General features: G+C 43.8%; 1 protein-coding gene across 4 annotated transcripts in view; it reads right to left on the bottom strand.

Annotated features, from left to right (window-relative positions):
* The window catches only part of CDC14A (cell division cycle 14A), a 436,445-nt gene that overhangs the window by 294,243 nt on the left and 116,807 nt on the right, over window positions 1–25,395 (bottom strand). For all 4 annotated transcript variants that reach the window (XM_078644521.1, XM_078644501.1, XM_078644511.1 and 1 more), the window contains one exon: window positions 23,120–23,212. In XM_078644521.1, the coding sequence (XP_078500647.1) occupies window positions 23,120–23,212 (93 nt within the window). The remainder of the gene's footprint in view (window positions 1–23,119; window positions 23,213–25,395) is intronic.

Genomic DNA, 25,395 nt, shown 5'->3' with positions numbered 1-25,395 from the left:
AATTGAGTGTCATCGGCGTAGGAGATGATGTTGAGGTTGTGTTGGCGTGCGATGGCCTCGAGGGGGCTCATGTATACGTTGAAGAGGGTGGGGCTAAGTGAGGATCCTTGTGGTACGCCGCAGATGACTTCAGTGGCCTCTGACTTGAATGGTGGGAGGCGGACTCTCTGGGTTCTTCCTGCAAGGAACGAGGTGATCCAGTCCAGTGCTTTTCCTTGGATTCCGATGTTTCTGAGGCGTTGTAGCAGGGTGCTATGACAGACTGTGTCGAAGGCTGCGGAGAGGTCGAGGAGGATGAGGGCGACTGTGTCTCCATTGTCCAATAGAGTTCGAATGTTGTCTGTTGCTGCGATGAGGGCGGTTTCAGTGCTGTGCTTGGCTCGGAAGCCGGATTGTGAGGAGTCGAGGGATTTGTTGGTTTCGAGGAATGCGGCGAGCTGGTTGTTGACCGCTTTTTCGATGACTTTGGCCGGGAATGGAAGGAGTGAGATAGGGCGGTAGTTTTTGAGTTCGGTGGGGTCAGCTGTGGGTTTCTTCAGGAGGGCGCTGAGTTCGGCATGTTTCCAGCTTTCCGGGAAGGTTGCGGAGTTGAGGGAGCAGTTGATGACGTCTCGGAGGTGAGGTGCTATGATGGAGTCTGCTTTGTTGAAGATGTGGTGAGGGCATGGGTCTGTGGGGGATCCTGAGTGGATAGAGTTCATCAGACGGATGGTGTCCTCAGTGGAGATTGGCTTCCAGTCATTGAGGATGTTCAAGGGGGGTGGGGGTCCTGCAGGGGGTTGGGTGGGTTGGTCTTCGGGTCGGTTGTCGAAGCTGTTGTGGATGTCTGCAATTTTGTTGTGGAAGAATGAGGCTAGGGAGTCGCAGAGGGCTTGAGAGGGGGTGATGTCGTTGGAGTTGGCTGAGGGGTTGGTAAATTCCTTGACGATGTTGAATAATTCCTTGCTGTTGTGGGCGTTGTTATCTACTCGGTCCTTGAAGGCGGCTTTCTTGGCATTCCGGATCAGTTGGTGGTGTATGCGGGTGGCGTTTTTGAAGGCGTCCTTGGTGCTGGTGTTTGGGTCTTTTTTCCAGGCCTTCTCAAGGGAGCGACAGAGTTTCTTGGATTTCTTAAGATCATCGTTGTACCAGGAGGCCTTTTTGCTGCCTAGTTTGATTTGTCGTTTTTTCAGTGGTGCTAGGATGTCGGCGCTGTTGGATAACCATAGGGTGAGGTTAGTGGCTGCTTGGTCGGGGTTTGAGGAGTGGGCGGGGGGGGGTTATGAAGAAGCGATGAGGAGATCTGGTCGATGGTGATTTTGTTCCAATATCTTCGCAGAGTGGGTTGGGGGTGGTTGTTGGATGTGGACTTGTTGTAGGTAAAGTGAACGCAGCTGTGGTCAGTCCAAAGGAGAGCTGTGGTGTGGCTGTAGGAGACATGTTTGCTGGAGGTGAAGATAGGGTCGAGTGTGTGACCTGCGATGTGGGTGGGGGTAGTGACAAGTTGTTTAAGTCCGAGGTTGGCGAGGTTGTCCAAAAGGGTGGTGGTGTTGCGGTCGTTGTTCTTTTCAAGGTGAAAGTTGAGGTCTCCCAAAAGGATGTAGTCTTCGGAGGGGAGCGCGTGTGGAGTGATGAAGTCCGTGATGTCTTCACTAAATTGAGTGCGGGGTCCTGGTGGCCTGTAAAGGAGGGTGCCTCTGAGTGTGGTCTTGGGGTCGATGTGGATCTGGAAGTGAAGGTGTTCAGTGTTGGCGAGATTGACGTCAGAGCTGGTTGAGATGCGGATGGATTTCTTATGGACGATAGCGATGCCTCCTCCTGTGTGGCCGGTACGGTCCTTGCGAATGATCTTATAGTCTTCCGGGATGGCAATGGTGATGTCTGGGGCTGATGTGGCGTTCATCCATGTTTCTGTTAGGAAGGCGACGTCCGGAGAGATGGTGTCTAGTAGATTCCAGAGGTCAATGGCGTGTCTGTGGACCGAGCGGGTGTTGAGCAGGATGCATTGTAGGTGGTTGGGGTCGGATGTCTGTTGTGTGTTTGTAGATGAGGGGTTGTTCTTGGTGCCGCTGAACTTGCAGGAGTAGCAGGAGAAGGGTCCATGGGTGTGTCCAGGAGCGGCTTGGACGCAGTTGGGGGAACGGCTGGGGTTAAGGGCTAGGAGGGTGGTGGCATCGTAAGTGATGCGGGAGGGGCGGGCATTACGAGGACCAGGGGCTCTGGCGCTGGGCGCGGTCCAGGCGCGGACGGGCGTAGACGGGCTTACCTTTGGCGCACCTTCGGCGCGGCCACAGCGCGTGGACGTTGCGCGTGGGGGCAATGGCCATAAATGGATGGTGGAGGGGGCGGAGCGTGGGAGGGTCAGCAGCTGGGAGGCGGTAGCGGGGAGGAGGGGCGTGCCTGGGAACAACAACAACAACAAACAAAATGGAGATCAAAGGGGAGGCGAGGCAGGGGCAGCAAATCGCCTGAGTCACCGAAAGTGGAATAAATAAAATTGAAGTTGCTGGCAGAAGTAAGCAAACACAGATAATTGCAAAGCAGGGCGGGCGGCGCTACAATTACATGCGCTATGAGCCAGTCAATTACAATGCGGGGATAGCGTTATAGTGAGCAGCTTTTTTAAAATCACACTGCACTAATAACTAAGCGCAGCCGATACCGTGTTGTCCAGTTAGGGGTGCGAAGATCACCAGGCAGGCAGCAGCAGTAATGGGAGAGGAGCGAGGAGGGAGCAACCGGTCAGGAACGAGTCCGGGCGGTCACAAGGGCTGAGAGGAGGAGGCGAGCTCTGTGAACGTGGGTGGGAGGGTCAGCAGCTGGGAGGCGGTAGTGGGGAGGAGGGGCGTGCCTGGGAACAACAACAACAGCAAACAAAATGGAGATCAAAGGGGAGGCGAGGCAGGGGCAGCAAATCGCCTGAGTCACCGAAAGTGGAATAAATAAAATTGAAGTTGCTGGCAGAAGTAAGCAAACACAGATAATTGCAAAGCAGGGCGGGCGGCGCTACAATTACATGCGCTATGAGCCGGTCAATTACAATGCAGGGATAGCGTTATAGTGAGCAGCTTTTTTAAAATCACACTGCGCTAATAACTGAGCGCAGCCGATACCGTGTTGTCCAGTTAGGGGTGCGAAGATCACCAGGCAGGCAGCAGCAGTAATGGGAGAGGAGCGAGCAGGGAGCAACCGGTCAGGAACGAGTCCGGGCGGTCACAGTGGGAATCAGAAGAATACCTTTTCCTACCGTGGGCATGGAGTGACTGTAATACCCACTTCTGTCATAGAACGAGCAAGCATGCAAATGGTAGGCTGGAACCTGCATGGCTGCAGGGAGTTGGTGTAGTGCCCCTGTGTTATTCGCTGAACAGTGAATGATGTCACACCAAGTCTCAAAATCCAAGCGGACGTTATCAAACGGAGGAACATTTTATAAACGCCTGTTGGTGATTTTAGGAGAAGAACTGGGTAAAGAGAGCTGTTTTTATTTTCTCTTCAATGGATTGCCTCTTGAAAGTGTCAGAAGGAAGCAAGTAGAAAATTGGCAAACGCACTTTAAACTAGAATGCCTGCATATTTTACTACCGTCTCATTAAGGCCATGTTTTATGCCTTTCTGTGTCACTGATGTGTGACTATAGTTGGTAAGTCAACATGACCCAACCGTGGACTCTCGATAGGAGGCCGTGGTCACAGAACTGACTCGAGGAATGAATACAGACCGTTTCACAGTTAGCTGCAAAGTAATGTGTACCAGCATACCGGTTCGGTTTTCTTTTTCTCCTGATGAGAAAAGAATCTTAGGCTGCTTCAAATGCCCGTGGCTTTCCACCAGTATGCACGTGCAGTTTGTACCTCGTGTGACACCTAGTGGTGAATTGAGGTATTGGCCTAAAGAGTCGGAAATGAGCATATCTCAATTTTTCACGTTTTATTTCTATTTTGTTAAGGGCTAACGTTTTTCCCCTTGTAAAGGTGAGAGTTGGCTTGCACACTGTTTGATGATTTTTTTGGTTTTGTCACAGTACTGCGCTATAGGCAAACTTACGTGGCTCTATAGGACAAGCAAAGCAGTAAAGTGAGGGCTTCGATGGCAAAGGGTGATCGATGACTTTCGCGGCCGCTTTGATGTTCTCAGTGGCCGTGTGGCTCACTGAGAACATCAAAGCGGCCACGAATGTGATCAGCAGGCGGACAAATGGTGCGCGCGCCCGGCGCACATGCACTGTACACGATCCGCACTTTGGGAGCATTTTTGAATGCCCCTTACTTTATATCTCGCCAAAGCATCGCTAACGCGATGGCTTAGACGAGACCTAAAAAGGATGGATGGGTAGTGAATGTGTGACTAGGTGATAGTAAATGCAGAATAATGGGTGCCGATATAGTGAAGGACCAGTGAATGGGGATTAGAAACAGCAGAGTGAATGGATCGTTTTTCACTCTCATCTTGTTTTAAAAAAACAAATGCTTTTATCACTTGAGCGCCAGACATTTCTGTAGCAGTTATTTGTTTGTACGAAATACAAGGTGTCGGGTCAGGAGGTTAAAACCTCTAGGTAATGAGGAGGTTAATGTGCATGCTACAGAGCATAGTGTGTAGGTCACAGATCTGTAGAAAGCTGAGTGGGTCCTTACATCTGTTGCATTGATTCCGGTGTTACGTGCCGGTTACAAGTTATAACCCTAGTAAAATAGCTCATTTAGTAGTGCTCCGGCTTCAAAAGGCCCCACATAACCTGCAATGCCTAAGTTTATTCCTGCCAGGAAGGGAGGAAACTGGGAGGGAGGTCATCATGGAGAACCAAGACAGACAATTGAGGGTGCGGGAGAAAAGCAAAATGATGTGGCCAGTGCTGGACGCGTCACAGGTAAGTAGGAGGCAACACAGACAATGAGAGGTGGGAGGGAGTGGCAGGGAGCAAGCATAAGGACAACGGGGTGGAAGGGTGCAAGCTGACAGAGGGTGGGAGGGATAGGTCAAGCAACAACGGAAGGAGGAAGGCAGGGCTGGGGCAATGGATCGGGCAAGCTACACGGACGTGAGAGGGAAGAGCACAGAGGAGGGTGGGAGCACACAAGGGAGACCGATGAAAAAAGATGCACTATGGAAGAGTTCTTAAACACAAAGAAAAAAGTAGCTCATTAAACAAAAAAACTGAAAATGAGCAGTGGAAGGTCACAAGTAAGCCATCCATGCTCCAGGGGATGGGCAAACACACAAAGAGGAAGTAAGCTTATGGCAGCTGACCAATAAGAAGCAAACCAATGAGTGACAATAAAGCCAACAATGATAAGTAATGACTAGTCTCTAAGCTCACTGTTCGAAAACAAAAGGTCTCAAACAGACAGCTCATGCGCGGTCTACGAGAGACCAAAAGTGCCTTAAAATAAATTCTCTGAACCGGTGTAATGTAATTTGGTGCTCATCTAAAGAGTTGCAAAGAGCTCTAATGCCCTTGGGCCTAATTTGCGCAATATAAAAATGCAAAAAAAGAAATAAATGTATGTATGCATCACGTGTCCTGGTGCTGGCAAATTGCACTGGGACAGTCAGTAGGAATCGTATCTATGGCTCTGAACTCCATTGCACTCAAGAGTAACAGTCAGAACCAGAAAGTCACAGGCACACCTTTTTACGGCTTAAAACTCGGAATAAAGAAAGAAGCAGTGGAAAAGGAGAAGGCTTCATTGCGTGTCGCCTCGATGGCGAATATAATTACATTGCCAATTGGCTGTTTTATTCAAGACCAAAAATTAACAGCAAAAGAACTACTGCAGTTAAGTTATGTGATGGTAGACAATAGGAAAGAACACATTGATGATGTTTATTATTATACCTGATACGGGAAAGCACAGTCTTAACCAGAATGACTTGCGCTGTCGAGAACCGACCCAGAAATGGACCACTTCTTAACCCCATACGCGCTAAGCGTTTTACCGCTGTGCGCTAAAGATTCGCAATTACCGCATTACATGACGAGCTCAGCTCGTCATGAGCGTGGAAGGGGTTAAAGCATTGGGCTTGATAGGTTTTGCACTGCTTGTGGGTCGATTTAAATTGTGTACAGGCCAGCTGGATTGAAATCACCGATTAAAGTCTTTATAAAGTACAGAACATTGCTGACCTAAATAAATACTGCTCGGATATATTCACGTTAGGTGTAAATGGTATTTTAAGCAGTTTGTAGAAGAAGGGGGACGCAATATGTAGCTGCACCAGAGTGCTTCAGAAGGGGAAGATGCGAGGTCAATTTCAAAGCGGCAGGGAAGGTGTGGCACGGATGTCAAATGGGAAGAGAGTTCCACAGGTGACATCCAAGTGAGGGAAACAATAGTGCACGAAAAGCAATGCAAGGGAACATAGGAACCACAAAGAGGTCTTACTTGCCGGCGTGAAGTGGCATGGGAGAGTGTAGTGCCTGAACAGGGTCCATGTCCTGTGAATAGCTTTAAAGATTAGATTGAGAAATTTGTATTTTGCCCATTGACTGGCAGGCAGCCAACCTATGTGCTGCAGATGTATTCAGTATGCTATCTTCACACCTTAAAAATGCAAACTTATCTTGTGTCTCTCTTTTCGATGCCACTTTTGCTCTTTAGCCTTCAAGTCTGAAAGGAGAATGCCAGTGCAACTGATGCTATGGTTCATCTGGGCTACCAACTTGTCTGAGCAAATCGCAAAAAATAAACAGGAAAAGGGTGCCAGGTTGGTGTGTCAGTGCCACTATGGACTGCATGATCAAAGAGGGCATTACTTTTTAAACTGTCATCTAGAGATTGATCTTTAAGGAATGCGTGTGAACTTGAGTTAAGTGCCAGTCCTACTGATCAAAAAGTGAGATTATTTTGGGAAAGCAACAGAAAATACTCTCGTGCCCTGATAACTGCGTGAATCCCTCAGAGAATAGCTGTATAATCCATTAGGAGGCAGAAATCTTGAACGGTGTTCAGCCTTTCACAGTCCTCATGCAGTACACAAGAAAAGACTCAGTCATGCCAATATACTACCAAATTGCGTAGTGTACTTGTAATGAAGAAGGACTTCCTAAATATACATGAATAAGCTTGAAAAGAAATCAGAGGGACTTGCATGGTTATACAGAAACGTGGAATGATCTAGGTACCGAAGTTTCACTTTATACAGTTCTGAAGTGTCAAGTGTCTGGAGATGAAGATGGTTTTGCCACATAAGCAGCAAGAGACTATCTTTACTACGCAAGTCACTTTTCATGACAACCCATGAACAGAGGCTTTGGCAAAGTTGTAAGTAGGATAATCTGACGGCACAGAGGGGTGGTTGCCACATTGGAGAGACCTGCAAAGTAAATACAAATTCTCTTGATAACACAACTGGACAGTCGGCATGATTGAGAATATAATTTCTGTAGACACCAAGAACATTCAAATAGTGACTAAAGCACTACTTTTTTCACTGAATGAACCAGGTGAAAAACAAAAAGAGGTTAACAGGAAGTGGGATTTAAATGGGTAAGAGTCCATACTTCTAATGTAACAACAAACGCACAAATGTAGGCCCTCAACTCCATAACAGCTTGCAGAAAATCAGGGTGTCCAACTATGCCAATTTATTTTTAAGCCCCTTCATGACTGAAGACTCGAGACTGTTACTCAAGTGCACACAATTAATAGTTTGATCATTCAATGGATGTGCACCAATAAAGAAACACTGCTAGTAGTAAATGTCAGTAAGCAATGACTACCTCAGGATTCCAACAAAGGCATCACAATCATCCACTTGAAAAGTCAATTTGAGAAGGTTCAAGATATTCTAGTCAATTGCCAGACAACACGGAGAATTACTATTTGCACTAGTGACATAATGGTGTCAGAGATGTTATTCAATGGTGTGTTATCATCCAATGAAGAAATAGCTTGTTGTGGAAACTTTCATTAAAACTACTCAAATATTAGTGGTAAAATATTTGAATGTGTCCTTTAGTTTCATGCTTATGGTATGAGCTGAAGAAAAACCTTTTTGCTTTTCATAAAATGCTGAGGACTGAGGCCCTTGTGGACTTCTAAGCACAATGCTATGTTCGTTTTTCTTCTTCTCAATTATGAGCAGGTGAAGCACTTCCAAACGTAGTTATATTTAAATAATTAGAGTTGGTGCTTTTTTACTTTATGTTTAATCAGTGGACATATTATCAAGCGAAGGTAAAATGAAGAGCATTACTTTTGTACACAGATTTGCACTCTACACCTAGGGCAAATAATTTGTCTGTGAGTAGCTTCTGCTATTCTTTGTTTTTCATTATTCACAATGATATACAAAGACTCTTTACAAATCTCGAATTCATTGTTTATCTGTACATGTCCCCCTAGATCACTGAATATGATTAACTTGAGTTGATTGTTGATATCTATATTCTTAAAAATGTTTAATTTTGTTAGGCTTTTTTCCAACCAGTGTAGATCATGGTTTTACCAAGAACACAATAATCCTGCCCTCTCCTATATTTTCACCATATTTAGGGCCCGCCACATCTGTGCATACATCATTTCAGGGTTACTTAACAGTCTTGCATTATTTTCTGCAAAATTGACCCATCACAGCCTTTTTACACAAGTTTCTGGATGAATGATGGTAAACCAGCCCAATGTTCTTGTGTGTAATTGACTCCCAATTCAAGATTCCAGTCTCTTATGTTGCAGATGTGTATATGTGCAAAGATTTGTTTTTACCTGTTTTTTCCATTTCTTCACATTATCAGTGAAATGTCCATTAACTGTTTTGTTTCTCGACTATAGTTGCATTTAACAATTACATACAGTTTTGTAATTTTTTATAATGAAAGTAGTTAGTTCAATAGTTGGGGATTCCTAAATTCAAATTGTCTCAGATTCAACTGATTAAGATTTGTATTTTTCAGTACGTTAGCAGTTGTTGGACTTGGATTTTCCATGAAAGAGGTTTTTTACCCCCATAAATAGGGATTATTTTAATGAGGGACATTATCAACCTGAATATAGGAACAATGTCCCTTTCACTGCAAAATAAATATGATTTGCACTTGTACCGTCACTTCAGCTTCACAGTAGGAATTTGAACTCATAACCATGTCTATAGGAAACATCTGCCTATAACACCACTGAACTGTCTCCACGTTTTTTATCAAACAAGGAACCTGTTTCAATATGAATTATCAGACAGTTAGAAAAGCACTTTGCAAATCAACGTCTGTAGGTGATAGCTACCAAAAGGGTGCTTAATAATCTTAAGGAAGACTTGTTGGTGCATTAGACCAGCAAATTAAACTTAACTAAAGGAGAGGCTCTTTCTAACAAAATTACCTTTCAGTCAGTTGTCTCTGAAAGCTTACTGTGGTTTGTGAGAGACATGTTTTACCATTAAATTACACTTCAGACACAAGTTTGACTCACTTACAAGAGAAATATACTTTGACACTATTGGAAATTACCATCTTTCGCAAGGTATTTCCCCAGATTTTGCCATGCTTAACTGAATCCATTTGATATCATTTACATATTGGAACGTTTAATTTACTTCTAAGTCCCTAGTAGATGGTACTACATGTACCTATTGTTTGCAATTTAAATGTAACAAGTGGGTTGCAGCACTCATTGAGCCACCAACTAAAATAGCACTGTAAAACATGTCTCCAGGACAACCGTTTCAGCCAGTAGTGCGATTTTACACTGCCATTGGGACTTGGCAAATTAACATTTTTGCAAGGCCTAGCAGATGATTTTCCCCTTTCAGGATATCTTGCTCAAAGCAAGACTTGGGACAGGCTTCTCCCTCATTTTCACTGGCTCCACATGTCTGAAGATACAAAGGAGTTATGTCACTCATGTGTCACTTGCCAAGCAAGTGTAAGGTCAGGTGGCATTACCAAGGCCCCCTTAATTTCACTCCCAGCAGTTGGGGTTTCCTTTGAGAGGGTAGGGGCAGACATTGTTAGTCCCTTAAACCCTCCAAAATCTGGACACAGTTACATCCTAGTGGTGGTGGTCCATGCCACTAGGTACCCAGAGGTAGGACCACTACAGTTCCTGTAGTGGCTAGGGCCCTTCTGGGAGCCTTTTCCAGAATGGGGGTTCCCCAAGGAGACCTTAACAGACAGAGGTACAAACTTCATGTCTAGTTACATCACTGCCATGTAGAAAGTGTGTGGTGTACACTACAAGTTTACCACACCCTTCCATCCACAGTGCAATGGGCTTGTTGAAAGGTTCTACAAGACCCTCAAGGGTATGATCATGGGGCTCCCAGAGAAGCTCAGGTGAAAATGGGATGTCTTACTACCCTACCTTCTCTTTGCCTACAGGGAGGTTCCTCAGAATGGGGTGGGCTATTGCCCATTTGAACTTCTGTTTGCACATCCAGTTAGAGGTCCATTGTGTATGTTTAAGGATGGCTAGGAGCAGCCTCTCAAACCTCCTAAACACAACATTGTGGATTACGTCCTTGGCCTGCGTTCAAGTATGGCTGAGGACATGACGAAGCCCAGCAAAAACCTTGAGGCCAGCCGGAAGATTAAGAAAGCTTGGCATGATCAAAAGGCTGTACTGACTGTTTACCAGCCTGGACAGAAAGTGTGGGCGTTGAAGCCTGTGGCCCCAGCATCTCTCCTGGACACGTGGAGTGGCTCCCACACTATTCATGAGAAAACAAATGTGAGGTCACCTATTTGGTTGACCTAGGTACTCCTATAAGTCCCCACAGGGAACTTCATGTGAACCACCTAAAGCTTTTCGTTGACAGGGCAGACATGAGCTTGCTCATGGCCACTGATGAGGGACAAGATTAAGAGAGTGACCCTCTCCCTGACCTCCTCTGACAGCACCCTGCTGATGGGTCAGCTGGAGTAGCCGTGGCAGACAGGGTAACTGACCAGCAACACGCGAATTGCAGGAAAGTCCTCAATCAGTTTGCCCACTTATTTTTTTCTGACTCACAGTGATTAGATCTGGTAAAACAAGCTGCTTAACACTCCCACATTGTGTAGTTCTAAAAATAGTTATATTTTGTATACAGTCTCACTAACACATTGGTATATCTCCTACTAGGAGATAAACACAATACACTCAATATTTCAAATGTAAAACAGGTAAGTATGTGGAAACTAGCAGAAATCACGGTTAGCAAATGCTGAAGCCATTTTGGTTATGGCAGCCATTTTAGTTAACAGTGTGCTCGCCATGTGCTTCTCCCGTCTTCACTGTTGCCTGCCCTTGTTTTCTGCTTGAGTAATCAGTTACAGTTAACTCCTTCAGCACTGAGCCAGAGCAATGTATGATCAGAAAGGCCTGTAGCTGCTAGAATGCACTTGTTACAGACTTAACTGTCAGGCTATTTTAACTGATGTCAGCAACTATGTAACTCCTCCTACTCTGTGACTAAGTGATTCTCATGTACCCTTATATGTGAAATGCTATTCGTGTATACACTTGCACCGCCTCCTTTTGAACCTCCATGCTTCTACTGCAACTATCACAGTATATAAGCACCATGGTTTCTGTACTCCTTGTACTGCTTCATACAGTGCCCGAGGGTGATGTATCGATGCAGTCCCACTCATGAGTGAATATTAAATACCCTGTATTCCAGCTTCCGTGCCAATCTCTTCTTTGTTGGTTTAAGGACCGGTGCATCAGTGAGCCCCTTAAAAGGCTTTTTATTCAACAAATTGGCACCCGAATAGGGACTCATCGGAGACGCGGCCATCCGAGAGTGTGGTCGTGGCGGAAGGCAGGAATCCACTGAGGAGGTACCCTGCATGAGGAGGCCCTTTGTCTTTGCAGACCGACGTGTTCTCCAGTTTTCCCGATCTGATCCTCTAGGTGATGGCCGGTCCAGACTGAGATCTTCTTTGGCGTGAGTATTTCAAAACAACCATTAGGTCACACAGAGCTTGGCAGGTGGAGGTTAGAGACTTTGGTTTGGTAAGGTCGTTGTAGCGATTTTTGTTTTTTAAATAACTTGGCCAAGATTTTGGTTTGTTTGTTTGCTGTAGCAAATAAAGACACGTAATGAGGAGATTTTTCTCTACTTTAGGATAATTCTTAGGATAAATATGTTTTGATTATAGTATTATATTGCATTGTAATATTTTTGGCATGCCTGCTCCTAGCACACTTCATAGAATGTGTTGCTGTCTTGATGGTACCAATATGGATTTAGAAAGTACTCAGCTGGCTCCCCTAGAGGGGATACCTAATAGGTTTATGCACATTAAATATCGTATTTCTTCTATAATGTATAGTACACTGTGGAACAACTACACCAAAATGGATCCTGATCTACACACTTAGTAAAATTCATAAATGGTGATACTGAGCACTTTTGAGTGTTCCGCCAGCTCCATTGGTAATTCAGTGTATTTGGAAAAGGTCTGGGGCTAGAGCCTGTCTTTTTGAACATGGCACAGTCTTTCAGCTGTCTACTTATCTTGGTGTAGTCTCTGTACTATTTTTTAGAGTACTTTCGTTCCTTTCGTTTGTACATAAGATTTACAATTGGAATTTACAAAAGGTTTGGTTTGAGTACAGTCTGTGGGATGCCTCTTGCTTTTGTCCCAAGTGTTGATTTGTGGTTTTTTTTTTTTGTTTCTATGTGGTTTGTGGACTGACACTGGTGGTGATGCTTGTCAAGTACTTGTTTGAGTAAGTAGCAACTGTGTTATTTGTGTAAGAATGGCTTGCAGTGTTGTGTGTTCTGAGTGTGTGTGGTCCCCGTCTTGAAAATGTCTGGAATGAGCTCAATTTGGTTTCTTGTCGTCATTGTGTTCTGCAGATGTCATTGGAAGAATTACACTTTAAAATGCAAAGAATAAATTGTATAACATATGCTAAATTGCTGCACATTAACAAAGTATAGATGTGTGAATATTGCCACAATGGTAAAAAAACGAGTATTAACACTCAATAGGGGAAAAATAGGCCTCACAGAAAGATTTTTTAAAAAGCAAATTTGTGTGCATTACACGACTAGGACTCAATACAATAGGTTACAGAATTATTCTTAGATACATTATATTAAATATTAAAAGGCATTCACATTATCTGAGTAATTAGTTGTTGGTAAAATATAAGCACCTCTTTTACCACATTGCAAAACGATAGATTTCGACTGACTTGGAATGCCTTGGTTTTAAGTAAACTGAACAGTGCTCAATTCCCTGGGCTAGAAAGAGAGCTTTTAAACAGCCGTTCAAAGCGGTCTGTCCGAAGAAAGCGCTCTGTCAGAACAGACTGAGGTAATAAATAGTTTACAAACTTTTTGAGGACATTAGAATACAACAAAGGGTTTTTCTCCTGAACAAGCGTAGAAGTTGACACCTGCTGGTTGTGAAACACAGCTGAGTAAATAACACATGGCTCACAAGCAACACTCCAACTAGTTAAAATATGTTGTTGCACCAAATTAAAAAGGTGAATATCAGTTTCTTAAGCAATGACAATATTACTGAATCTTAGGGACAAACTTAAAATAGGTTTCCTAGTATAGCCTACTGACGGCAGTCTGAAATGCACTTACAAGTTATGCAAAGAGTAGCTGTACAAACATATAAATTACATTGCAAGCCTTATCAATCTATCATGCACAAGAATTTTGGCTGCACTATGGCATTCAGAAAACTGGAATTTTGAGCAAGTTCGGTAGGTGCTAGAACACACATTTCACAGGAATAAAACAAAAATATCACAGCAAAAGTGCATCCTACCTTTAAATTATCAGCACACAGGCTGGTATGCTTTTCAACCATGCTTCTTGAGAGTTACTTTGAATTGTAAAGGCCGCATGGGATAGCCTTACTCAGACAGGGGACAACAGGTTTAAGGGTCAGAGGCCAAGTTCTGTATTTAGAATTGACCAGCACTACTGAACGCAAAATGTCCACGCAGGGAGCCACTGTGACAGTGTGTGATTTCTACATTACACTATGAAAGCTTGTAATGTTGTAATGTTGTAGAGTAGGTTAATAAACGGATTTCTTTGCATTAATAACATTTTCTGATTCTAACATTGTAGGGTAAAACACTACAGGTAATGTAAATTTTGCTCTAATGATGTCTGAGGCTATAATGTGTCTAGAGAAATTAGGGTTAAAATTAATTCTCAATTCATGTTAATAATATTTAGGATATCATCATTAGTAATTTAATTACATTTAAGAAATGGAAGAATTTACTTAATAGTTTCAATGAACTTATGGCCTTCCTGGAACAAGATTGGACACCACAGATCTGTTTTAGGTAACATTAGCTAAAGGAAATACTGCATATTCTGTTAGGAGTACATGGGGATATCACGGTTTTCTTGAGAAATAATACAAGTGTAGAAAATGTGCAGGTGGGGTTTATCTTAATGAATAACATTATCAAGGGGTAGCAGCCTCTGTAGGCCATGTGCAGAGAATGGCTCGGCCATGCATACAGAACTGGTTTTCACTCAAAATTGGTGTGCTAGGGCCAGATAAAAAGGCTATGGAATAAAGTTTGCATTAATGTGCTATTATGTTACACAGCTCAATAAGCTAAAGGAATTGGTAATTGGTGATTAATGTTTTATAGTTAGCTTTTACCTCTTGCAAGTCTGTCCATTCCCAACTGCCAAAAAGGGGGGTAAATATTGTTGACAGGAGGTCACCTGTTTAGGTTACCTACTGTCGAATGGGGGAAAGGAGGTTCGCCTCTGGGCAAATTAAGGGTAAGCAAATTTATGTTTTCTCTCTTTCCCTCTTTTTCGCACTCTCTCTTGAGCCTGTCTAAGCTGTCTAGGAGCGGCTATGAGACATTTGGTTAGGCTCGCTTTAGTCATTCATTTCACAAGATGCTGTGAATATGTTCTTAAATAAATTGAGACAAAAGCACCTCACCAGTGCACGTCTAATTGGCCATTCAGTAATACAGTTTTAAAATGGTTAAGATTAATAAAATGAATAAATAAAAACGCCATGTTACTGCCCATTTTGTCTGATGAAATTATGAAAGGATGATTAGAATAGATTGATGTTCCCTTATTTGCCCTTTAAGGGGAACTATATGTGGGTAGTTTTTGTTCTAACATTCTCAGGTGATAACATCATTATTGTTCATGTTATTCTCAAGCTATATAGAGTTTTGCAAGGGCCTTACTAGTTTCTTATTAGTTAGTCTGTGTAATAGTGCTGACAGCCCTTATTAGAGCTGGTGAATAGTTTTTTTTCTCTAAAAATGATATTAAATAGTCCAGATCGTGAAAAGTAGAATGCACAAGGGTTCACAATGTTAGGAAAGACACCCGTGTGATGCTCAGCAAATATTTTGAAGAAAAATATTGCTTTATAGGAGTTTGTTTGCCACAGCAGGTTCTGCTGAAGAAATTCATGTACCCACTAGGTTGAGGTTTTGTTAGTTATTTATGTAGTAAGGATCCCTGTTAAATTAGCAGTTTTTAGATTTTCCCGCTGACCCTATAACATGAGAGCATGGTCCTAAGCGTAAAATGTAGGTGTTTTTACGTAAGAAAAGTCATTGTAGAAGTGTCTGCAGTCCTGTACAAATAGTGAAAGGTTCATAAGTAGACTTCCTTGGCTGCTTGGGATTGGGAGAAACATCAAATCGTGTAATGTTTTGCTCTTGTCAGTTCACCAAAGTTCCTTTTATACTCGCTAATAGGTCCAGTATGTTTTTTTTTTTTTTAACTTTCAGATAGATGAAGTGGTGCTTGGGTGCCCTGCTAATGTATGGGGCGCCCCGAGACTAAACAAGTTTTCTAAAATAGAGTATCCTCTCGGTGATAGATTATTTGTATGCCTTGTCTAAAGATCTTTTGTTCTGACCACCAATAGATAACTGCTTCCCTACAACCATTGCCAGAGGGGCCAGGACATCAGATCCAGCCTGGGGAGTCAGCGCTGATCCAGCTTGGAGCTGAGGTAAAAGGAACCAGAACAGGCGTTGCTGGCAACTAGGACCACAGTGAAGGTAGAAGGCCGGAAGTACTGGGCCCATTAAAACAATGTAAAGTGTGTACCCCTGCCAATGTCTTGGACGAAAGATGAGGTCACAAATCAGGACGGAGAATTCTTTGTGTTGATCCAGTTTTTGATGCCCAGCTGAGAGAGTCACAGACCGACAAGGAGGTTTTGCTTGAGGTGACCCCCTTTGAAACAAGGATATTCCAGTATCAGGCCTCTGAGTCCTAGTCCCTAAGTGAATGCAAGTCTGCACCTCTGTTTGTTGATCAAGAGGTGCCTGGGCATACTGGGTACAATCTGTTGCCCCGACAAAAGAGCAGTGCGACAGCGGAGCAACACAGGAGTTAGGGAAGGACTTGAGTTCAGGGTACAGGTGCTGTGCCTTTGGTGCCTGTTAGATTAAAGTGAAGAATATTGGTGCACTGCCAGAGACACTGGACAGGATCGTTGAGGGTGTTTGCCCTGGAAGGTGATTAACCTATCCCGAAAGAAGTAGGTTTTCTTCTTCAACCTGGGCAGTGATTGTTTTCCTGAGTTGCAAGTTGTGCAACTCCACATTCGGAGAAGAGAATAATAAGAGCCTGTCCGCGAGGCTCAGACAGACACAGGGAGAAGACTCCCCTCTGGCAGGTTGTACAGCGGCTTTTATTCTTCAAGTACTTTTTAGCAATGTACCCCTTTGGTCGTCCCATTTTTTAGGAGGAGCCGCCCTTTGCGGCTCCTCGTCCCAATACCCATGGCCCCGTATGGTCCTCCTGGTCCCCCAACACAAAGATTGTTTTTGTGACAATATGTGTAGTTGCTTTAATATTTGCATTCGGAATATTATTGCTTTTGCAAGAAAAATATTTTGTGCACACTTTGATAAATACTACTCTGCCCTCCTCCTGAGCATATCATTGATACCTTAGCCCGCATAAAGAAGAACACCAGAAGGTCTATCAATAAAATGTTTTTATTGAGACATAGCATCAGGCATATGCTGTTGGCTTTTCCAAACTGAATAAAATAGCCACTGAAATCCACTAGAACTCAGGGACATGGACTTGGACTGGTTGATTTTGAACACGGTTTTCCGTATGGGGCTGAAAGCTATTATCAGCCCTATATATAATTGGTGCAATCCTTTTTTCCCCGCTGCCTTTGTATTTAATGTGACCCAATGCACTGTTCCCCATGTATTTCTACTTTTATCTCACCAGTTAAACAAAATGTTCAAAATGTAAATGCCCACCTAGCAATAGATCAGGATATTAATGGATTTATGAGGATAGATGTGCAGGATAACTTCCATGCTTCTATTAATTCATAGCGGATGTCTTCAGCTAATGCTAAAACGGCCATCTGTCGAAAGTAGCAGAAATCACTGTTAGCATAAGCTGAAGCCATTTTGGTTATGGCAGCCATGTGCAATGTTATTCGTGTGTACACTTGTACCACCTCGTTTTGAACCGCCATGCTTACACTGCAACTATCACAGTATACAAGCACCATGGTTTCTGTATTCCTTGTACTGCCTCATACAGTGCCCAAAGGGTGATGCATCGATGCAGTCCCACTCATGAGTGAATATTTAAATACCCTGTTTTTATATTCCAGCTTCCGTGCCAATCTCTTCTTTATTGGTTTAAGGACTTGTGCATCAGTGAGCCCCTAAAAAGGCTTTTTATTCAACAAGTAAGCATGAATACACAGTGGTCTCCAGGGGAGACCAAACCATATAATAAACCAGTGGAATGCAAACTGCAACTGAAGTCAGGACTTGGACCAGAAGACTCAGAAGAGCTGGGGACCCAAGGAACCACCCAAGGTAAGTATCCAGGAATCCAACGAAGGCTGTGAACAGAGTGGAAACACAGCCACATACTCCATGCAAGTCAATGGGAAAGTTGCAGTTTTTAAGAAAGGACCCTTCCTAGTGGACCCTGAAAGAAACCCAATGGATGACAGGTGGTTGGAGGGTCACCCCACGGTTGATACCCGAGGTACCATGATAACTACACCTGGGAGCCAGGTGCATAGGTGCGAAGTGACGTCTGAGAACGCTGTAGCCCACAATGGATAACTTCAGAAGAGATGCTGCTGGCGAAGAAGGTGAAAGAGTCTGGTGGAGTCCAAGGATGGATTCTTAAAGAGGAGTATCTGCAAGCAGACGGGACAGAGTCTATGCCACTCGGAAGTGACCAGCCGATGGCGGAAGATGCAGGAGTAATGACAGTGACCTCGTTGCTGCAGCTGTGAGGATCAGGTGATGCTGTGGAAGACCAGGAGCCATTCAAGAGCTGTCCCACTCCGGAAGTCAAGAACCAGGGGGTCGGTGTCCGGCAGGAGCACCAACAAGCCTTAGCAGCAGCAAAAGACGTGGTAAACTAAAAAGGTGCAGCGTTGAGACCAGCAGGGTACAAGGGACAAGAGACTCCAAGAGCAGGCCCGAGCAAGCAGGGGAGCCCACTGAAGCCAAAGAAGACCCTCAAGAGATCCTACAGGCCGAAGGCACAAGAAATCGCAAGAGGGCCTCTAGCAGCTCACCAAAGTTGCAGGCCCCCGGTGCAGATGATGCGGGGAGGATGAAGATTTTGGCAGGAAGAGATGCTGGAGGTTGGTGCTTCTTGTAGCCCGAAGATCTCTGGAGGACAAGCCTTGGCAACAGCAAGTCGGCAAGGTGCACAGGGGTTCTGTTCTCGCAATTCCGATGAGGAATACTGGGCTCAAACTTGCTGAGAGGACAGGTCAGGCCTCAAGGGAGCTGAACAATCACCTGTGTTGCTGAGCCTTTCGGAGTCTGTGGAACATCAGCAGCAGCAGAACGGTCAGCTTAGTTGCTGTGCCTACGGGTTCAGGGGAGTGACTCCATTACTCCAAGGGATATATATTACTTCGGGTTTCCTTGATGCCCACAGGCCAAGTCCAAGGTGCCCAGAAGGGTGAAGCTGAAGTGGTTTCAGGTTTGAATCTTGTCCCACAACGAATCGGAAGAGCCACCCATAGGTAAGCCCTTAGGTATCCTAGGGAAAAGGTAGGGACTATTCAAGGTCCTTCCCAGAGGAGGGGCTGGACAGAAGGGAGGATGCTCCCATGTCCTTTGTCCAGTTTCACGCCAGAGCTGTAGCCAACAGCTCCCTGAACTGGCTCAAACTGGAGTATGTAAGGAGGGCACCAAATGTGCCCTTCAAAGCAGTCCTGAAAGCGCTGGAAAGCGCCCCCACCTCAGCACAATACATTCAATCCTGTCTGGAAGGTGATCACACTTCCCTGTGACAGGAAACCTAGTGTTCTACCTTCCCATGCTCAGGCTTGGCTCAGCAGAAGGGCAGAATCATGTCTGTTGACTGCAGCAGCACTAGCTTGCTGTTAGACCCTGAAAGGCTGGTACTGGGAATACAGGGGGACTCCTTAGGGGAGGCCCCCAGTACATGGGATCCTACTTCCAACACCGGAGTCGGTGTTGGATTCCAACATGTTTGATACCATACATGACTGGTTTCGGTGCAGCCAATATATGGTTGGACATCTTGTTATTGACTTGACATCCATTATATGTATTAAATGGCCGACCACACTTATGAAGCCTGGAGAATCGACTCTGGGGTTTGTAGAGGGGGCCTGCTCATGCAGGGGCACCCTCACACTTGTAACCAAGGACCCTGCCCTCAGGACTGAAGAGACTGCCATAGGGGTGACTTATAGGTTTTAGGTGACCACAGATATAAGGAAACTTATATCTGTTGTAAATGGTGGCAGCACCAACTTACGTAGCCTGCAGTGGCAGGCCTGTAGTCACAGTTTGAGTGGTCTCTCATGGGTGGCATAATACATGCTGCAGACCATGGGAGACCCCTGGTGTACCTATGCCCTGGGTAACTTAGTACCAAATTTAGGGAGGAAGCAGTGACTGGGGTCCAGATTAGCAGGATCCCAGACAGACCAGTCAGAAAACAGAATGACACCTGCAAAAGTGGGGTTAACCATAAAAACAGATCCCACTTTCCTACATTGGAGTTTATATGACAATTTTTTTTAAAATGGCACTTTTAGAAAGCTGTCACTATGCTGCCTTCTCCAAATATGCCTTTCTGTCACTGTCCAGTGTCATCTGACTGTTGAATGGCTTTCTGCGGTGACATGTGGATTGTTCCCAGAAAGTGGACAAAAGGGGTTCGGTGTGGAGAGGTGTTTTTACTCCTTGAGCAGAATGGTCTGGGGGCTGCGCCAAAGCCATCCCTGAGCTTTAAAGGATACCCGCCCTGTCACTGGCAGATGTAGATGACACCTAGGCTTGCCCCACGCATTGTCTTCCTGGTCAGATTAGCTCTTAACCCAGTGGGAGCTGCACCAGAACTAGTTTGGGTGACTACAAAGGAGGGTTTGCCCAGTTCCACTTACACACCTCTCGGTGGGTGCAGGTAGCTCTGGCCAGGGAAGAAAGGGTCTTACATGCTGGGTTTAGTTAGAGAGGAGCACTGTGGGATAGTTTACAGTAAACTATTCAGGAAGTGCTTCAAAAGTGGGTTCGGCCACCCCGGGAGTGATCCGGAGTTTCACAACCCACAGGATGGCAACAGGCATGAATGTGACACTCGCAGTACCCTCCTCAGATCACTTCTGGACCTGCGGTCTGGGACCTGTGAAGAGTCCAAGACTGTACCTGCTCTCACTCATGTACTTGGGACGAAGAAGTAGGGTTCAAGGGTCATAAAGCTGGCCTCCTGTTTTGGCTACAGGGACACAACAAGCTCCAAAAGGTCTTTCCCTGCAGTCCCAGCTGACCAATTCCAACTGGACCAGCCTAGGATCCCACTGGAGTGAGTCTTGGCTGCCCCACTGCCCCTTAAGTGCTATTCTAAGGTCCTGGACCATTGGCTGATGTAAAGGTGCATTCCACCTGAAAATTCCTGAAATCTGGGACTTTTTACAACACAAAAAACCCTATTTCATGCACCCTATATGCATAACTGATATGCCCATGCAAGCTGTCTCCTACAGATCACGCCAAGCCCAAATGACAAATTAGCATTTGATTTGAAAAAGAGAGGGCTGCTCCCTCTTCAATCAAAGAAGAGACAACAACAAGTGTGATGTAAAGGACTCAAAGGTGCCTCACATTAGCAACCACTAGCTGCCTAGCTTGTTAAGTCCAACCGGCAGGGCTTCACATCCTTGGAGGGCTCCTATGCATACAGAGACAAATGACTGGGAGTTGTGATCTGTTTGTTCCTATGCCTATACCTAATGCTAATCATAGTAGGTCCCAGGGATTGGAGTGTTGGTATACTCCCACATGGTCTAATGACCACTCAGCTAACAATGTGTCCAAAAGGATACCTTGAAAAGCGTTTGGCACATGATTAAAAGTACATGCTCTGCCCAGTATGTTACGGGGAGGGACCTTTTCTGGGCATTTCTCTCCCTTAGAGCTTTCCCGCCAAAGGTCAACATCTTCGACCAAGACCTCGTCCAGCAGTGACCTTGTCCAGTAGCTATCAAACAGAGTGGAGCCCTCTTCGGACACAGTTTGATACCTTGCCTAGCTGAAAATTTTTTACTTCTATTCCGGGGACAAAGTCCAAAGGTAAAACTTCTCATATGGACAAACCTGGTCCCTGCATCCGATCCACGCTCCACCACGATTGGCCCTAAACCATACCCTGGTCCAGGTCAAGCGCGAACAGATGACCATGGTTGGTGCTTAATGCTTTTTGGCACTATTTTGAACCTTAAACTTCAAAAATTCTTACCCCTGTTTCTACTCAGTGGATTCTTGTTGTTTTGGTGTCATTTTATTTACTATACTTTACTCTTTAATTGTCTTGGGATGTTTGTGTTCGGTTTATACTTTATTGATGTTTGAGGGCTGCATAAATACTTTACACACTGCCTCTACGTTAAGCCAGACTGATATGTGCCAAGCCACCAGGGACTTATGCACAGGTTTATTTAGTGACATTTGTGGTTCACCCAGGCAAGGATTGGGATCAAGCAAGATGTATTGTCACCCCCCCACCCCCTCTTCAACTAACACTCCAATTTCTTACAGAAATTATGTCCCAAAAGTTCTAGCTGCATAAGTCTTGCAGCCCTCGTAAGATTTCATAATGGTCCTTCCCTTTGTTGAGCTTCAAATTGCCTCAAGACAGGCAGAAATATAAAAGTATGGTGCAACGACATCGGTATGGGCATCAAATACACATAAAACAATTAATACAGAGAAAAGGTGAGTATTTCTCAGGGCATGTTAACTTGTTAAATGAGCTGAGAATAGTATATTGACTTGGACTATATCTTTCACTGCTCTGAGGAGCTATCAAATCAGAGTTGGTAGGTGAATTTTACACAAATTGTGTTAATCATCACAGCTTTAAAAACCTTTTGGCAATTTTTCATCGTAGGAATCGTTGCAGGCAAAGATTGACTGTATATCTGAACTGCATGACTGTTGAGAGAACTTCCTATGGACGCACACAGTTGTCTCGTATAGGCATGTGATTTAAATAGAGTGGTGTGGTCCTAGTAGGTTATTGATTAGAGTTTTCCCAACAGTGATATCCGTAGGACAAAGCCCCAGGTAGATACTTTATTTTGGAGAGGGGTAGCCCATGGCACCCTTTCAATCTATGCACCCAGGATCGGGAACAACATCCATACATCCATAGGACTGCCTCAAGGCTGCTTCAAGTTAGGGATGAGTTGAAGTTGCACATCTTTAACAACCACTACATCACAATGCAATAACAGTCCACAAAGCAGCTATCTTTCTTATCGCTCAATGACTTTATACTTATCTTGGACCCTATACAGCGCTCTGCTGCCTTCGGCTAAGTTCATGCTATACAAATACCACATACATACATTGGACAAGACGCTGGACTTTAAACTCTGGAACCAAGTCTATGTAAAATGTGAATCAGTATTGCTGTAAAGTGGGGTGATCCTTACTTTAGAGCCATGGAATGTTATACACAATGTAAACACGCAGGCCCAACTATTACAGCTAAAAAAAAAGAGTTGCTGTGAATTAAAAGTCTATGCTCAAGTATCATCTTCGTTGTTCTTGGCAGCTAGTGGTCAATAAATTAGAAAATCTGCTTCAAAATGTTTAAAGAAAAAGCCAATAAATACACAAGAGAGTGTAAGCACACAGAATACACATGTTAACCACACAAAAGTTATGGAATTTATGCAAATACTTACTGCATATGCACCAATTAAAAAAGCTGCGTTGGCTCGTTTCCGTTGGTCAAAGCAGGTATAGTGAACAATTTTCTTCTTTGATAAACTAAATGACTGTAGAAGAAAAAAGGAAAGGAAAAATAGTCAATGTTACTTGTTATCTGAGAAACTTTAACAGTCAGTCTCTCAAGAAGCAGCTACACATTTTTGGGAGTTTGAAGGTTTATTAGAGGCAAACATAATACATATAAAAAACCAATCCATTGTTTCCTAGAAAATAAAATACCTAAAAAATAAACCCTTCAATACAGATGTAAGTAAACTAAAAGCTTTCATTTGGATTTAAAAATTTAATTGGTGAAGGCAAAGTAAAGAGAAAGGGGGGGAAAGGAAAAAAGGGGGAGCAAAAAAGTGACATTTGAAGAGAATAGTCTAATATTGTAGTATAAATATGAAGCAACAGTGCTAATAATGAAAAGGCAGATACACAAAATGCAACCTATTAGAAGAGGTAATCTAATAAAACATATAACTAGCAGAATTGTAAACATTAGTTCCGAGTGGCTTACTAACGTCTTCACTACAAATGTTTACGCATAATGCTAGTGAACTAGATTGGTTTAAAAATAGTGTTACCGGAAGCCATAGCTTTTGTTTTCTGACAGCAAGAGGTAAAGGGTTAACATAGGCATTATCTAACTAATGAGTATGCCAAACAGCAAACCACCAAGCTTTGAAATTAACATTCGCTGCGGCTTTCCAATTAACTATAATTTGTTGAACTGCTACAGATGACAGTAAGTCAATTAGTTTGTTTCCACAAGAACAGGAAATCCAATCTGTCGATACATTTTCTAAGAACATGTTTAAATATTGAAAGGAAATATTAACAGGAAAAATGCATTCACTTGAGACCAAAACTTAATCCAGAAGTCATGTACTTAAGACTTAGTGGATAACATATGTTATATCACTATTTGGAGCATCACAAGCCCAACAAGAGTGTCATTATTATTGCGAGACAGATGCCAGAGTGAATGCTACATGCTTAATAATGAACTCTAATTAAACCGATGAACTATATGGAAACCAAAATATTAACAAATGAGATTCTCAACTTTCTTTTTGGGGAGCTGGGCGAAGAGCAACAATGGCGATAGCTTCCTTACACATACCAGAAAGCAGCTGCATTCTGCAAAAACACGACGCACCATCCCCTTGCGCTAAGCAGGTTCTTATAACAATCCACACAACAGACAACTGGTGTTTGCACCTTTAACTTAAACTTCAATCTGCCTGAACCCGCATAAATCTAGATTGTCCCAGGCTACAGTGCCCAGAAATGCCTGGGTCCCTGTATAGCAGCTGTGCTAATAAAATAACAAGTTAATGGGAGTGTGCTTTGCCGGATATTCTTATTCACTCAACGTTATTTAGGTTGTACGTGATTATCCAAAGTGCGCAATTTCACCCGCAGCAGGTGACCGACGATGTGTTGAGTGGCAGACAGAGAGAAAATGATTTGATTAAACAATCACTGGGAAGGGTCCCTTGGTGGACCGCCATGTGTTAAAGTGTAACTCCCACAAGGAAAATAGTACTTCCTGAACCTACACACTTCCCTACTTAACAGGGAATCTGTGGGAGATTCCATAGAAGTGGGAGGCTGCCAGTTGTAGTGCAGTGTAACTCGCAAGAGGTTAAAAAAAAAAGCTTTATATAAATGGTATTACAAGTCAGAAAGCCATGGTTTGCTGCTTGGCACAAACATACACATTCCAAACATTTGTCCTGTGGGACTCATTTATCACCACCTCTATCTATAGTTTAGAGGTGTGCAAACTTAATTGATCACTGATATATTCAACATTTAAAGAGAGCCTTATGGAAACATGGTGGCAGCTTGACTGACATGTTGGAATGGTGTATCTACTCTGATTAGTTTGGAATTACAGGCAGGACCCTTAAGGAAATACAGCGGCCCAAAGTACATTGTTGGTCCTTTTTAGAATTTCTCTATGTGTAATGTTGAATGGATGATTTATTGAAGGTCCCAAGATTTAAGTTTGAGGGAACTTTAGATGGAAGACATGTCCAGATGAGACCCGAAAAATTGTCACGGTTCGAAAAGTCGACATCCCATCCCTACATTGCTTTAGAGAATTACAGGGTTCCCTATGAGATACTGTATATGTGCAGATAGGATATCTACTTTTGTTTATTTCCCAAAAATGTGTATGCAACCCTAGGTTCTGTTAAGTGTCTTGTTCCATGTTTTATAAATATTTGTTCACTGT

This window comes from Lissotriton helveticus, chromosome 1_1 (genome assembly GCF_964261635.1).
Source record: "Lissotriton helveticus chromosome 1_1, aLisHel1.1, whole genome shotgun sequence".
Classification (NCBI taxonomy): domain Eukaryota; kingdom Metazoa; phylum Chordata; class Amphibia; order Caudata; family Salamandridae; genus Lissotriton; species Lissotriton helveticus.
The sequence above is the reverse complement of the archived record's forward strand: the minus strand, read 5'-3'. Positions and strand labels throughout refer to the sequence as shown.